Raw genomic sequence first — 17,340 nt, forward strand, 5'->3', positions numbered from 1 at the left:
GGCACAGCAAACCCCTGCTCTTCCAAAGGTGGCTTGTGTGATGTTTGGTTATTCAAATCCCTCTGTTAATTTCCTCTGGGGTGAACTACAGTTAATGGGCTTTCCCTTCTCTTGCTGTCTGCTTTGTCTAGATGCATTGCAGGCTACAGTGTGATCCTGTGGCTATGCCTGTTGAATCCTCAGAGCCAGACTCCAAGGTGTGAGTGGCAGCCTGGAAAGCACCACAGAGCTGGCAGCAGCAGGGCTGGGCAGCTTGGGCACTGTAGGGACCGACAAAAAAAGGGGGTTTAAAATTCAGCCCTCACATGGCAAACACAAACCTGCCCTTTTATGCATAAACCTTTCTTGAAGTCAGACTGCTCTCTGAAATTCACGCCCTTCCATGACAGCATCTCTAGCTCAACCTTCAAGAAGCAGGTGGCTCTTTAAGTGTCTGTTCTTCTCCTCCCTTCCCTGTACAAGTGCTGAGCAGCAAAGCCCTCTACCCCCACAGCCACACTCCCAATGCTTTCAGTGCCATTGCTGCCACAGGAGAGGGCACCTGCTTTCTCCCTCACCACAAAGCAAGCTCTCCAGACTTCCATTTTTAGCACGGATGAATCACATTTCCCCTGCTGATGGCAGAGAGCAAAGACCGGAGCAGCCCCAGCCACCAGCATCACTGGGACACAGGGGCTCATCACCAGTGGTGGCACAGCTTGAAACGTGTGCAGTTGACAATGGAGTCCCCTGTTAAGCTCTGAACACTGAGATCCAAGGGTTTGACTCAAGGTTCTATTGCTCTCTCTCAGCGCAAAGGAGAAATTGCCACCAGCCATAAGAAAGAGGTGAAAAATCACACTAAAGCTTACTGGCAAAAATAGCAAAAGCAGAAGCTCAAAAATCAACCACCTTTGGCAAAGAATGAAATACAACACAGAATTCAACATTCTACCACTTATAAGAGCAGTACTCAGTGTTAATTTAGTATTTACCTAGCAAAAACTTAGCCCAAGAAGAAAAAACCTTGAAACTTAACAAACACTATTTTATCCGAAAGTTGCAGGCAAAGAGAAGTAGGAGAAGAAAGAGAGGCACAGAGGAAGACAAAAGGAGAGAAGGAAAAGACCTAGAAAAACACATGTAGAGCTCCCACCTGCTAGGATTGCAGCAGGGTCAAGACAGGAACTCCATGGAGGCTCCTAGGCTGTGACTGTGCTGACCTGGTGCTCCACCCTTTAAGCCCCACAGCCTTCATCTGATGGACAACAGGTGGGACTGCTGGTGGCTTGGACAGCCAGGGCCCAGGTGAGAACCTGAGCCATGCCCAGAGTCCAACAGGGAAAGCTAAACCAGGCCTTGGGGCAGCTCTGGGGCACAGCAGGTGCTAATCAAAAAAAGTCTCTCAAAATTAGCCACCTTTGGTGAACCATGAAACCTATTCCTGACACAAGCAGACACAACGTTTTAAAACACACAACATGATTTTTTTTATTTGTTTAATCAGTTTACATTCCACAACTGACAATTTACTTATTTATTTTTTAATTTTCCATGAACGAGTTGTTTAGTTAATTACCAGACAAGATTTTAATTGATGGAAATACAGTATTCTCTGCCAATCTGAATAAAACCAAAACAAATCAAAACAAAAGGGAAATAGTAGGATGTAGTCAGTTTTTCGGCCAAGTTCTGTGATGCTTTCTGCAACTTTTGTATTTCTAAGTTGTGGGGGTTTGTTCATTCCCCTTATGAGTTCCCTGATCTCAACTCTGCCACTAAAATAATCCTTCAGGGCCCCAGTCCTGCAAACACTGATGAACATACACAAACACCCGTGTGCCTGCAGATTAGCACCTTGGATTAACAGAACGAGAAATTTGGGATTGTTTCACGTTTAAACAACTTCTGTTCACCTCTGCTGCCACAGATTACAGGAAGAAATGGAAAAGTACATTACACTTGATGTCACGTTACTTGTGAAATTAGCCACCACACTCACATCTCACCAGAACAACCTCACAGAATAGTCAGTGGTTGTTGATATATTGTTAGCACCGATGGCCACAGGAGCCACTTTGCCTCTCACAGCACATGTCAGTCTCTATAACTTCTGACAAATGGATGTTATGACCCAAAAGTCATAAAACTCTGTGTGTATTGGCTAAAAACTGCTCCACTTGGTCGAGCAGCTGCATACACAGTTCGAATATCCTTTACAATGCCCAAAACATCACCAGAAATGGACACGGTTTTGGACTTTTCAAAATATGCTAAAGTTTCATATATTTCAATGTAATTCCCAGTCTAGCAAAGCACTTAGGCATGTGCCTAGCTTTAAGCGTGGCAATAGCATCCTTAATGGGAAATTTATGCTTAAAATTAGGCAAGTGCTTTGTGGGATCAAAGCTCTGTAGCAGTGCTCTGAAGAAATCAGGACCCTGAGTGTCCTAATCCTGGCTTTTATATTCACAGCCACTGCAGATTTGAATAAACCCAGCTACAGTCTTGATTTTCAAAAGTGCTGAGAAGAGAATGCTCCACCTGCAGCTGGTAGAACTTGTGAGGAGGCATCAAACCACTAAACAGAAGGTCTTTTCCCAGGCTTTTGGCTTCCTGTCTCCGAAATGGCTATAATACCTACCTGCCTCAGACAGGTCTGATGTGACTCATACTTGTAACATTTTCTAAAGAGAAAATATGCCAGATAAATGCAATGCATTGCTGCATTTCTCTGAATATGCCTGAGTATTGTGGTATCCTAGGTCTCTTCTAACCCAGCTTTGAGGTGTGTGTACTGCATTTAGAGGAAACATAAACAGCTGGCCAAGATTTCCCTCATGACAAATGTCTTGTAGCAGTCATATTATTTTACTTGGGAATGTCCTAGGAAAGTGCTGACATACTTCAACTTGCAGGCATTTAAGTGAGTTATTATCCTAAGCTTCCCAAACGGTCAATTAGAGACAGTGATGATTGCAACTTTTGTCATCATCAAAGGATGATTATGGGAATTACTTCATTTCTTCTGAGCAAGAAAAGAAAATAATAAGGAAAAAAGGACCAACGAGCAAGTCAAGAGAGAGGAACTCTCCAAAAACTTTTGGCCAGTGGTAGCACACGGTTAGGGTGAATATTACTTGGGGCAGAAGAAACCCTCAAGAACAAATATCTTCCTAAGATGCTCTTACTGTGGACGGTGGGGAGTGCAGTGAGCCTGACTTTTCCCTGCCCCTTGTGCACAGCACTTGGCCCTCACACAGGAGTGTTTTGCCTCCTCTGCACACATTTCCACGGGCACAAGTGGGACAGTGAGAGTCAGACCCATGCACTGAACTGGCCAAGTGGGTCATGAGCAGCAGGGGAGCTCGCACGGGAAGGTGACACTGGAGCTCTGATGGCCTGAGAGATCCACCCGTCCTCCTTCCTTACCAGGATCACCCTGGTACAAGGCATTGCTCTGTCTCATGGAGCCTGGGCATTCTCTCCCTGGGGCAGGGGCACAGGAATGATTATGGCTTTCATTAGGAGGTGAGACAGAGTTTTTTTGAGAGAAAGTGGAAAATTATCCAAGATAATCCATAATCCATCATGGGGGTGAGAGGTCAGGCAGGCCCCTCTTGGCTAGCTGTGCCTTGGCAAAGTGAACCCAAAATTAGAATGTGCATGGCTGGACACACAGAACTTGTAAAGAATGGGAAACCAAGATATTGGTATGGAGTCACCCCTTAGAACTTCCTCCCACATGATGTTGTGCATTGACTTTATCACCTTTGAAAAGGAGGTTTTCTTTGATACTGAAACTCTGAAAAATCTGCAAAATGCTTGTGGGACACAGAGAGTCAACAGTTTAGAGAGCAACCTTTGAGAGTCCCACATCCCAGTACCTCCTCATCCCTCTCACAGAGAGGGAGGGCAGGAGAGTGACAATGAGAATTTAGGAACATTCTGAAAAGTCTTGCAGAAAATGGCGCTGCATCCTTAAATTTGATATATTCTCAAGCTCCTCCTCATGTCCAGAGTTCACTCTTAAAGCCTTTATTTCTTTTTCACAGACATCTCAAATAACAAAACAGTCACATATGCAAGAGCTGTTATGGAATGAGATTTAGAGAAAAATGTCTTTACAGGAAGCATGTCTGTATTCTCACACACAGGGAGGAAAAGGAAGAGAGGGAGACAGAGATATATATCTTATTCCTCCAAAAAGGGAAAGGGAGAACAGGAGAAGAATATCAGGATGATACACTACAGCTTGGGCAAGGTAGTACCATGCTGAAAAATAACATTTGATCCCAGGAACTCAGCTTTATCTTCCACTTTCTAGCTAAAGTCTTTCCTTAAGTACTAGTACACAGTATTGAATCTTTACTTTACAGGTCCCTGCAGTTCAGCTGAAGTCCCCTTTGTCAAAACCTTAATGGTATTTTTAAAAATAAAGTTGTTCTGAGAGATGGGTGAAGATTGTCAGGTCACTGACTTGAATTTAGCTGTAAAAACAAATAGCAGTGACCATACACGGGCACAAGATCCAAAGTTCATTTAGCCTTAGAATTTTCAGAAAGCAGTTTAATTTTCCCACTCCTCTGTGTTTGTTTTATTCAGGTAATATATGGGAATATACAAGAGTTTTAAAGTTCTGAGATTAAATTGATGGTGCTTCCAGACAGACTTGCTATCAATATGCAGTTCCAAATTTTGGCTCTGAGAGACTCTCACCATGAGATGGAGATGTACATTCAGCCTTGTCAGAGCAGATTTCTGAATAATACAGCCACAGTTCATCCTCTTGTTGAGTCCTCAGTTTGGTTTTTCTGAGGACAACTATAATCCCAACAATAAGGGATGAAATTGCAATCTCTTTAATCTCCATGTAAGCTGTTTGTACAGCAGTTGTTAACATTGAAAAAAAAAGAATATGAAACTACCCAGACTGTATCTTGGAGAATTTTTTGATTATCACTACCAGCGAGATGACTTTTTCAGGCCAGTTTGGGGATAAAGCAGGAAAAGTAACCTTCGAACAGCTCAGCTGCTCAAATTTTTAAGATGTAAATTCACTCTTTGAACTGCTTCAGCAATGCCAAGGACTGGCAGAGAAAGGTGAAGAGTTCAGACCAAAGACCTCTGTGACCAAAGACCCAGTCATCTGTGCCTGGAGGCCACCACAAGGCACACACCTCAATTACTATTTCCAGGGGCTGGGACAAGCCCTATCCTTTGCAGTCATGTTGGAGTTTGGGAGGAGAAGGCTGTTGTGAACATCTCCTTTTGTTCCAATTAACACCTGTGTTTTACAGGGTGAACCCAGGCCATGCACCCAAAGCACACAGACAGGCTGATCTCCATCTATGGATGCTGTTCTGCACTAGGCACCTGATTCACCTCACCAGGATTTAAGATGTTTTAGGATCTTGGGACCACCCAAGATACATCAGTGGTCACTCCATGAAGCAAGAAGAATCTCCTAAAGCTGACTTAGATGCCAATTTTGCTGGGTCACCATCTATAAGCTACTGTCTCTCTTCATTACCTGTACAAGAAACCAAGGAAGATGAGTCCATTAACATCATGAGCTCAGTTAAGTGCCTAAGGCTAATGGGGACAAAGGCAGGACAGAAAATCCCAGCCTTTGGGTAGCTCGATGTCACCCACAAAGCTGCTCCTCCCAGATGTACACATAAGGAGAAGAACAGCATCTGTACAAAGGGCCTCCTAATAAAGGACAAGAGAATCAATTGAGAGAGCTAATGCTGAACAGAAATTCTACCATTGCTTTTTCAGTCCATTCCTTTTCCTTAAAAAAGCCCTTGAGACCCAGTCCTTTGACTGGATGTACATGGTAGTGAGTGCTGCTGACTTCAGTGTGGCACCCCTCCTCAACTGGTGCAATGGCAAAATGAGGATTTTCCTGGGAAATAGTATGTTTTCATTTGTTTTGGTTTAAATCGGAGCTATGTGAGGATTATGAAAAAGAAACAGTCCTTTGCCTGAAATTCTGTACATCAACCTCAGGTAATTTCAGGCATCAATGAAGATATGGGCATTTTTCATAAATTTACAAATATATATACAAATATACACATATATACAAGTATATGTGTGTCACCCTATAGGCTAGATTTACTACTGCTTTATTCCAGCCACACACAAGTATAATGGTTGTTTTTTACAATAAGAGATTGGTAGAAAGTTGGAGTGACTTAGCAGTGACTTTTCCTGCGTCTATGCAAAAGATCTTTAAGTGGGCTGAGATACAAGTACAGCCCCCTTGTCTAAGTCTCTTCATCACACATACACATAAATAGGACCCAGTCTGACATCTGCCAATGAAGCAAATTTCCCCTTGATTCAAATGACCTGTAATCAAAGAGAATTTTACTTGAGAAATAACTGTAAATTGAAGCCCATTTTAGGTACAGTTTGGAGTTTTGAAAGATTTTGTCTGTCATACTAGGCCCCAAAATGCTTCAAAATAATTAAAGTTTCTGCAGAAAAATACCTTCAAAAGTTCCCAAATATGCTTTTCTGTGTAAGTAAGGGAAATTTTGTCCTGCAAAAGATCAAACCACAAATACATAGATATAAACACTCTAAGTGATGGAAATTGCTAAGTAAAAATAGTAACAGTTTAAATTAGATATCTGTGATTGCTGTTGGTGCCCAGGAGTTATAAATAATTCAGTACACTCTAACTGAATAGTCTAAGGCTGCACTTTTGTTATTCTGATTACTTGAACCTTTTTCTTATGATCTATATTGTTAATGAATAAGCCTTTGTAACAAAAAAAAATAAAATACAGCCTTATGCTCTACAGCCAGAAGAAAACTCTTCTTAAGGTAAAACATCAGAAGAGCTTAAGCAAATTAGGAGCATATATTTTTTTTTTTTTTAAAAAAGGATGTAGGCACCAAAGGCATTTAGTGTTTTATTCACTAAGGAGGAATTGGAGGCTGAGGCTGTTTTGTGTATCTGGCCCCAGGAGACTGAGCCATGACTGATTCACACTCCTTGGAGTCTACATCATTTTAAAACTGGGGCAAAACCCACAGGTTTTTGAAGGCTTTGCTCTTTATCTCACCTACTGCAGAATCACTGTTGCTGCTTGGGTATTTCTGACCTGCTGGCAGAGTAACAAGGCCACTTGAAGGAATTGCCTCTGCAGAGACATCCCTGTGCCCTGCTGCCCCAGGTAGGGCTCAGAGCTGTGGGATGTGAAGCTCCCTGCTGTGCCCAGCAGCTTGAACCACAGTCTTCCTGCTGCCAACAACCTGCACAAGCCTTCTGCAGGCTCAGGGCAAATCCTGCCATGGCACTGCCTCTTGGGATTGTTACACTAGGGGATCATGAACACTGCTGCTTTGGAGGGGATGCATTGGCAACTCTTCCTGAAATATCTGAATACTTTTGGATGGAAAATACTGAATTTATCCCAGTTGTATTTTGCTCCCTCATGCATCTTCAGCAGAGGGTTTCCATGGGATCTGCTCACACAACCTAACATGGACACAGATGGCATCTGAATTGCACTGCAACTCCTGAGTTAAGTACAAAAGAATGGAAAACAATTATGCTGCATTTTGCTAGGTGTTTTCTCTCTATATAGGACACTTTTACAGGTTCCTGGCATCCACATGATGTGGGATTTGCACGTGTGTGTGCGTGTTTAAGGAAAGAAGGGAGTGAGGGTGGCCACCTGTAAACACCCTTTGCAAGAAAACTTTGAAGTCACTTTTTGCCACTGTGCAGGAGTGTTAATCAGTGAAGTAAAAATATAAAAGTGCAGCCCTAGAATGGACTGATGGCTCCTGCTACTGGTGCTGTGGGTGGCATTGGATTATCCTCACAGAATTTTACCAATTTTTACCTACAGCAATTGCTGGTGGGTGTCCTTCTTTTCACTCCCCCACTTTCCCCTGGAGATAATCTGAGACTGATATTTTCATTACAAGTCTTCCCTGAGCAAGGGAAGGACAATTGATCTGTGATTCTTGAGTGCTTTACCAGAGGTGACCAGCATTTCATTTCCCTCTTGTGGCCTATATTGAGCCAGTCCTCCAGACTCTTTCTCCAAGTTAAATCCTAAACATGTGCAAGGCATGCTGCAATTAAATTAAGCATTGTGTTGGGCTCCAGTTCTCCCACTGATGTCAACAGGGAGCTTGTCAGAGCCCCCTGGCACCGGCAGCATTTGTTGTAAAAATGTTGCCATCTATAATGATGGCTCTGAAGAAGGTTGTAGGACTGGGGTGTTAGTGGGGCAGACAGGATGGAAACCCTAAGTTGGACTGGTGGGAAGGCAGGGTGGGAGGGAGGGAAGGGAGGTAGCATCTGATGACTTTCTTTCTAAAGCCAGAGAAGAGATATTGTGAGTAAGCATGCGTTCCATTTTCGGCGTTAACCAAGACAGCACTAAAATATTTTCTAAGGCACCTGAGCTTTCTATGAACCTCAACAGTATGGAATAGTTGCTTTATATCCTGGCTATAACTGGAAACAATTGGACTATAAGTTTTGAGCTAAGCCCTGGTTTTTGAGTTTTCACCTTAGACTGACAGAATAAAGATTTTATGGATCTGGCTTGGAGTTTGCAATCAAACTTTAGGCTTTTTTGAACTTCGGTTCCTGACCTTGGAAATTCATCTATCACTAATCCTTACATGCTGTTTGTGTTTCATGCCCATTTTTTACTCTTTGTCTGTCGTTGGTACCTGGCAATCATTCAGAGCTGTCTCAGTTTTTCACCTTGAGTCTTCCCTTGCTGGCTGGATGAGCACAGCGGTGTGAGCCATGAAGGAGTGGGCAACCTGGGGGCAAGGAAATGCAGTGTTGCTTTGTGTGAATGTGCCTGAACGCTCCTGGAGCCCTTCTAGGTCCATGTAGAGATACACAGAAGAAAGAGCCCAAATAATGCATGTCTGTATTTAAGCTATACTTGGTAACATATTATTTTCCCTCCATTTCGCTGCTGGCAAGTTAGCATGGCACTCAAGAATTAAGGACAGATTACAGTGATTTTCTTCTGAGCTCTGCTTATCAGTGGGGCTCCAGGGATGAGCCTGATTCGGAGTTGCTGCATGGTGGGTAAATGGACAGCCATGGAGACACAGTCTTCCAGGAATGCTTGGCAATCTGAGATACCCCTGCATATCAATCCTCTCCTTCACCAACTTTGCTTTATTCACCGTCCAATGAACTGCACAACTGATGTGCCATAGCTGAAAATGGTCCCAAATGACTTGCATCTATAGGAAAGCAGAATACCTGTGCACTCTCACAATTCACTCCTGGGAGAATGAGGATCCTCTGTTTAAAGGACTCTGAGGGTGCTTTTTTCCCCTTTCATTTGTTATTGCAGCTGGAATAACATTTTAAAAAGTAATGACAATTTTTCAAAAGCAATATTTCAAAGAAATTGCTTTGGTCACTGGTGGTTTGTGATCCACTTGCTACTGTCCCTGGGGTAGAAGAAAAAAAAGCCCAACGAGAAAAAGAACTGGAGGGACTGTACTATTTAGATGAGGAGAGATCAGCTGTGTGTTTGCAGAGAGGAAGAAGGGGTTGATGATATATACAGGTGGCTAATATGGGTCAGGAAATTTAACACACAAACAGCTTTAGCTTGAAGAAGGTTTCCTATAGGGTACATAGGATACAGGGCATAGGTTCTCCTGCCACATAGCCCCCTCACATGTAGAGTGTCCCCAGAAGGGATGGACAGCAGAACCCCTGTAGCTAACTCCTTGCAGTCACAGGGCAACATCACTGAGTCACTACAAACAAAACCTCAGCCTGCAGATCGCAGTGGGTTGAGCCAATTCATCCTGCATCCTTAGGATGGGCATTTTAGGGTATCTGCATTCACTGCACTCAAGTGACTCTGTGGTCTCTGGAGCACAGAGATGTGTTGTCCCAGAAGTGCAGCATGAAAAGCTACATGTGGGAAAGAGCCTGCCAACCACAGATCCTGCATTTCCACCTCACAGAAAGGGAGACCAAGAACATAGTGATAGCTCAGGCTATGACAGTGTCACCTTCTCTGCAGGGGAAGGACGGGAGAAGAAGAGCGTGGGCTGGACTCTGCAGGAAGCTGAATGTCACCCAGGAAAGCACATTTTGACTTTGAGCATATGAATAGTCAACCAAAGTTAAGGGGATTAGTCACATGCTCCAAGTGAAGCACATGCTTAGGCACTTGGCCAGAGCAGTTCTGAGGGACAGGGTCAAGCCCCTTAGTGCTGGGATCACTGATAACAGATTTTTAATTAGCTACTCCTCCAACTAAGAAACCACGCACCAGTCAAAAAGCTTCAATCTCTGTTCAGAAAGATACTTCAAAGCCTCCCCCAAAAGGCAGAAACTCAGAGTAGCTGTGAGTGTGCTTTAGCTCAGGAGAAATGGAGACACTAACCATCACAAATTTGGATCTGGATGTATTCTGGATCAACACTGCTCTAAAGACAAGTGTGAGCCAGCAGAAGGTGTGGCAGGGCTGTGACACCTATTCAGGGGTATGGAAACACATGGGACTCCTCCCAGTTCTTCAAGTAACACGGAGGGAAATTCACTGTCTCCAAAAGGGGTTTTGCTCTTACTTAAAACAGTGATGAGGGAACTAGTGTTTGGACAAATGGTCCTTTTGGGGATTCAGTTGGAAATTAAGGTGAGAGGATCATCTGTCACTTCAAACATTCCCACATCTTTTAAAATGTTCCATAGCCACAGAGGCCTCACAGGCCCTTGCTAGAGCAAGTGGAAAATCACAGAACTAGCCCAAAGATTCCGGGTCAACACTTTCCTGTTGTAAATAAACATAATCATAACCCTCTTTCACCACTGCCACACACAGACAGACACACAGGCTCATATACAGCTTTTAAACCAACACCATCAGAGAATACTTCATCAAGGCAAAACGGGTTTTATGCCAACTGCAGAAAAAAAATGAAAGCTCTGAAAATCCATCAGACAGCAAAATTACTTCCATTTCCTTAAATCTTACTGCTCTACCTCTTTCAAAACTGCATCTGTAGAAGAATACACCCTGTGAACACTCATGGACCACACAAGAATACATCATCATAGGAGTGCTGCACTGCTTTGCCTGCCACAGGGCCTGATGGTGGACTCCAGATGGATACCTCTGTGACTCTGGTTTACCTGGGTCACTCCAGATATCTGTATTCACATGCAACACCTTTCCTATCACATTCAGCATTGCAGAGGAGGAAGAAAGTTTGCATTCAAAGCTGTTTTAATGAAACAGCTGTAATTTTCCTAATAATTTCTTACTGAGAAGTAATTTTTTTCAAAATTTTTCATAGTTTGAAGAAATGAACATTTTTATAGGTATTTTTCGGTTTCCAGTTACTGGTTTTCTGCATTCAGCTTTCATTTAGCTTTCCAAGGCTGTTTTTGTTTTAAATTTCCTTCTGTTTAATGGCAATTCATCAACCTCCTTACCGAGTAGGCACTTGCACAGTCAAATGGTTTCAAAACTTTTCAAAACCACTCTATTTGAAAACCTTCCCAGAAAAAAAAAATAAATAAACCAATCTACTTAAGAAGGAAGTTTCTTCAAAAGGCTTATATTTTCAACACAGATAAGTAAGTAATTTCTCTGGTCATATCGAACAGAAAATGAAATTGTGAAACTTCAGTTGAAAGGGATGGCACTTCAGTGGCAACACACTGACTTAGCAGCTGGCATTGGCATGTTTGGGGAATCTGTAGACAACAGGAAGCAAAAGCTAGGTAGTTGAGCAAGAATGGAAGAAACCCAAATCTACCCTACTCCAACATACCCTACAGAAAGCTCATTTCTTTGGGCCCTGTTAATACAGCTACATGGGTAAGAATTATTTGTTAGCTGGATATTTTTAACCAAGCAATTCTGTTTCTTGTTTCCTGTAAATGGAATGACCTAGAAATTAATGCCTGCATTTCTGTGCAGCAGGCCCTGCCTCCTTCTCCTGGTGAGATTTTTTTAGATGCAGAGGATGACTTTTTATTGACTAACAAGGATTGATATCATGCAGCTATCATGTAAGAAAGGATTGCTGGTACTATCCCTGAATTAAGAGCATATTGGGTTGGGTTGGTTTTGGGGAGACCTTTTTTCTTTGCCCTGTTTCCCTTTGCCTGCATATTTGTCAGTGGTGCCCTCACTCCTGTATATGGCAAAGAGTCCCTTTGGCTACACCTTTGCCCCTTTTTCCCCACCTTCCCCTCAGCCACTGGTACCCTGCAAGGACCCACTGTCCTCACAGCCAAAATGGTTTGCTTCCTCTAATGGCATTCACCCACCTCTCCAGACTTAGCTGTTCATTTAGCTCTTCTGGGACTTATGACCTGAACAATGGGAAGAGCAGAGGGAAGGAAAAAGGAGACAGTGGGAAGAGGAATAGCAGGAAAAAGAGAAAGACCAAAAAAAGAGACAGAGTTCCATTTGCAGATTCACAGTTATATCATACAATGCTTAAGCTCATGGGAAATGGATCTCTGTTCTCTGCATCTGACCCTTTCACATCCATCTGTACACAGTTCTCCCAGATGGAGAGAGGAGATGTCCAGTGAACCGGGGCAGTTTCCAAAGACAACATGTGGGAAGGTCTTATTTGGCATACATGAACACAATGAGAGGCATCTCTTGCTTCTCTCTTACAGAAATTAGCTCCCTTTTCCTCCTCCGCAATGGCTTTTGACCAGTTGTCTCAAACATCCAAACCGGAAACTTGATGAAATCCCATGCCAGCAAACACCTAGGAAGAACAACTGCCAGGCCTCCCCCCACCTCCCTTTTCCTTGGTCTGTCTTCCCCTGGATCCCAAATTCTCAGAAGCTCTGTGAAAACAAAAAAACCTCCTGAAATCCACCAGGGAAGATGCGCTGTCTCAGACCTGACGGCTTTCCTCATGCTTCCGCCGTTGCGGTGCCTCAGTCTTGGGCCACAAACACAGCATGGATGGCTTAGTGGACAATCACATTGCAATGTTTTAAATTTTTCTTTTTGTTAAAAAAAAAAAAAAAAAAAAGGAAGAGGGAAGAAAAAGTTATACACACATGTATCACAGCATTTTCAAAAGGCCTTCTGCTGCATTTACATTAGCAGTTCAGCCTCAGTTGTAAGCCTGGATGTAAGGCAGCTGGAAGATTAAAACCGCATTGTTGGAAAGTCCGCTGAGATGTCCTCTTGGAGTTTTTTTATTGTTTTCTGGTTTTATTTTCTTAGATGTTTTTCTTTATTGTTATTAATTATTATTATTTTCACTTGTTTGCTTCTCTCTAAAGTTTGGCAGGCAAAGAGAAAATGCTTTTCTACTTTTCCTCACACATTCTGTCCATTTTGTTTTCTGTGTTTTAAGGAGGAAAATAAAAAACAAAAACCCTAAAACCAATGACTGGACAGGCTTCTGTCATTTTGTTTTAAGAAAGAAAAAGGAAGTGGGTGGGTTTCTGATAATGGCCTTGAGGAGGTACGTTGTTGAAGTGGCTCAAATGCTTCATTTGTTCCTTTGTTTGCTGTTTGCATTTTCCCTTTCGGCTGCAATGGACACGCTTTTTGTGTCATCCCCCCCGCACCTCTGCCCCCATCATGTCCTGTACAGATTCTGGTTCCAAATTCCCCACACAGATCCCCTGTTCCCCCTCCCAAATGGCAGTAGGTAGGTGCAACTGTAGGTTCATTTGACCTCTAAGGTATGATGCTGAAGTTAAGAGCTGGATGGAAGAGCCACGTGAGAGAAAAGCTTTCCCATCACTGTGAGAAAGGATGAAGCAACACAGAGTCCAGTGGAGATGTGAGTGCCATGTTGGACTCAGCTCTACCTTGGCACTGGCATTAATTTGAGACTTTATATATATATAACCATATATACATATATATGCATGTATAGGCATACATAGGCATATATATATATATGTGTGTGTGTATTTGTTTGCTATTTGTTTTAGCACACTGTCCCATTCTCAGGTCTAGATTTGGGGCAGTTGGTCCTGGGGACAGGCTGGACAGAAGGGGCCAGAGTGCAGAAGAAGCCAGAGATCAGGGTGAGGCCCAGGCCCCCCCACGCACAGAACATGGACCAGCCATAGCCGTGGCTGATGTCGTCGGGCAGTCCGTACAGGTAGCGGGGATAGCGGGAGAGCTCAAAGTTGATTCCAGCCACGCACGTGCACAGTGAAATGATGCAGAAGGTTCCTAGAGGAGAGCGGGAGAGGGAGAAGGAGAGAGGAAAAAAAGAAAGAGAGGTTAGAAGAGCGATAGACATACCCCCTTTGTCGCTGTTGAGCCGCTAGCAGAGAAGGAAAACCCGGATTCTCAGTGTAGCATAAAAAAAGGTCCTTTATTATTTGAATCCAACATATATATAGACTTTTCAGAGGTCACCCAGATTGGTCAGCCAGAAACCTCCCCCTAGGCCTGATTGGCCAGGCCTGAACTGTCCAAATCTCAAGACACTGTTTAAAAAACATCCAAACTTTATCTTTGTTTATAAAACACAACGGAATGTTCTCATGAGAAAGACCTGTGCTAGCCACACCCCTTTCCAAGCTGCCTGAGACGAGCTGGTGCAAGCAGTGAGAAAGTGCATAAAGGAAGATGTTTGTATCGAGAGTGGCTTAGTCTGGAGGCTCCGTGGGGGAAGAACTGAGTGCCACCAGAGCCTTGAATATTGATCTGATGCTGAACAAAGCCGTGTGGTGAAACTTCAACAAGAACAGTTTTTCATTATGAGCATTCCCTTGGGAACCAGAATGCTTCATGGAACCTTTGATTTATCTGAAACTTTGCTTTAGACAAATACATAATGAAAAACCTTGCTTTGACACTTTTGTGAGGGAAAATAAGCTTGAATTTTTTGTTTAATTCCAATTTTTCAGTGACAGACTTTATAGAATACTACAATATACTTGACATATTCTGGCTTTGTTTAAATGCACACTTGAAATTACATGGGAGATTTTTCTTCATGCTTTCTTTATATCAAAATACAGGCTTTTTTCATTATACAGTCTCCTTTTAAATATCACTGTAAAAATCTTTAAATCCTTCACAAAACACAGATTCAACCCTCTGCATGATTCCAGTTACAATCCAGATGCCCTCTGCAGTGTTGCTAAAATCTTCAAAATACCCTTATCTTGCTTTCCATCTCTGCAGTAATATTTCATTTCTTATTTCTTCTGAGAACAAACTTCATAACTCTGTCAGGTGGTGTTATGGAAAGACACATGTGTCAAATGAGGCTGAACCTCATCCCACCCAGATTAATCTAATTTTGATCTTTGGCCTGCAGCTTCATCGAAGCTAAACTCTGATCTCCTGAAATGTCACAATTGCCACCCACACACCAAAATATGGATAGATACAGATGCTACACACCTGCCACAAGACAAAACAAGTCAGCACGAAGTTGGTACTTTATTTTTCCTCTCTAATTCTTCCCTTTGTGGGCCTCTCTGAATTGTCTGGAGAGCCCTGGGCACAGAGGGCAACCTACAGGACACATGCTATAGGACACACACGGTCAGTCCCGTGTGTCATCCCTCTGTTCATGGATCAGCATGGATCAGAAACATGCAATGTGTGCCACCTGCACAGCACGTCCTGCACTGGTTCACTAACAGCTGCTGCTGAGGAATCTCCTCTTCTTCCTGGTCCCAACCCCTAAACCACCACAATCTTCCAAAGCAGTCACAGTCAGCCTAGTTTCAGTGACAAGCTCCTGTCTTCTGGTGTCTTTGCTTCTTTCTACTCCTTCCTGCCCCTGGTCCTGCTTCTCTTCTGCAACACTTTTGCTGTTTCTCTGCTGCTTTGCTCTTTTTAGTTGCAGTTGCTTTGAATAAATGAATTGACATTCCCCACTCTGAACACATAGGTAAGATTATTTGCTGAATTCACATGGAATTTGGTTCAGAAACTGGAAGCATTTGCAGGAACTTACATCACAAAAAACGTGTGGGCATTCTGCTATATCCACCTTCTTTATTTAGCAGGAACATCACATAGGTGTTGAGTCTACAGGCAAATCTCTATCATGGACCTGCTGTGAGACACTGTCATAGTCCTCTCTCTGTTCCCTCTTGTGATCACTGCTGTGTCTGCTTGGACTCTCTTTTCTCCACTGTATTTTGGAATGTCACTTGTAGATAGTCTGTGCTGTAAAGGTCAGGTGCCTCCCCCAATGCCATGTACAGCTGCCCAATGACACAGGTTATTCATAAATGCTCATATTATGGTAGTGCCACTGGGTACCAGTGAGAACCAGCAAGCTGCTGCAGTAGGTACTATGCCCATTTCATTCAAAACAGGCTCCTTGCCTCCCACCAGCACCCTGTCAGTCTGCAGTCAATGATCTGGATTCTTGCAAAAGCCTTGTGAGATCCCAGGCTCTGGAGCTGCCCTTGGAGATGTCCTATACTGCTTCAAAGCACAGAGCAGGATAAATGGGGAGATCTGCCTCCCACAATCCATTAGTCAAAGATCAGGATGTTTGATTAGATTCCACATGCCCTTTCCATGTTTTACTATGTTACTTAGGTTATTCAGTACTATGAAGATGTCTGACAAGAAAGTGCTTGTTCCCTGTGTTCCATGTCAGAATGACTAGTACATTGTGGGATCAGGAGAAAAATGATGCATCAGAGGCACAGTGCTCTGAACCGAGCTCTGTGGCTCATTTCAATCGGTTGTGGTAAGAAAATGACAGTGAAGGCCTTTCTTTGCTAGTAAGAACATGATAATTTCAGCTCTATCAAGATACAAGATTGTTAAGAGAGGTGGGTGGGAAAATCTGTGTGGCCAGACTGAAGCTGCATTTGCTAAGTACAAAAGGGAAGGAAATAACTTTGGATTTTGAATACTCCCTGTGCTTTGTCTTGGCTGTTTTGATCCCAAGCTCTTCAGTGCAATGAGTGTTGCTTACCCTTTGTATTTGAACAGTGCCCAATATACTGGCACTCCACCTTGCTGAGGGCATTCTGCCCCTTAACAAAGGGACAACAAAGAAGAGCAAGTAACAGCACTAGAGAACTAAGCAAATCACAAGCATGAGACTTTTCTAAAAAAAAAAACCTGCCCCTGTTCTGGAGAATGTGCTAACCCATGATGACAAATAATGACTGCCATGCACAATGTCACAGAGAGCAGAGGATGCTCCTCAGCCAGTCACCCCTCTGTGCTTCTGCAGGATGCCTTGTATGACACAGACTTATCTGTCTCTCTAGAGCTGTTCATTACAGACACAAAAAATGCTATTTTATGCCACCTAGAAAAATCTTTATGGCCATTTTATGAGTCCTATGTGTTGCTTCTATTCAGCCAAGCAAGGAAGTTCTCACTTATAGTTAATCTGGCC

The 17,340-nt window shown here is 43.1% G+C and overlaps 1 protein-coding gene across 3 annotated transcripts in view; it reads right to left on the reverse strand.

Annotated features, from left to right (window-relative positions):
• Positions 1–1,444: 1,444 nt before the first annotated feature.
• TMEM178B (transmembrane protein 178B) overlaps positions 1,445–17,340 on the reverse strand; it is a 192,903-nt gene continuing 177,007 nt past the window's right edge. For 2 of the 3 annotated variants that reach the window (XM_085049542.1, XM_085049541.1), the window contains one exon: positions 1,445–12,985. In XM_085049542.1, the coding sequence (XP_084905668.1) occupies positions 12,594–12,985 (392 nt within the window). In that variant the 3' untranslated portion in view covers positions 1,445–12,593. The other variant, XM_085049543.1, reaches the window with a different exon arrangement.

Source organism: Lichenostomus cassidix, chromosome 1Ab (assembly GCF_008360975.1).
Source record: "Lichenostomus cassidix isolate B80296 chromosome 1Ab, HeHo_3.0, whole genome shotgun sequence".
Classification (NCBI taxonomy): Eukaryota; Metazoa; Chordata; class Aves; order Passeriformes; family Meliphagidae; genus Lichenostomus; species Lichenostomus cassidix.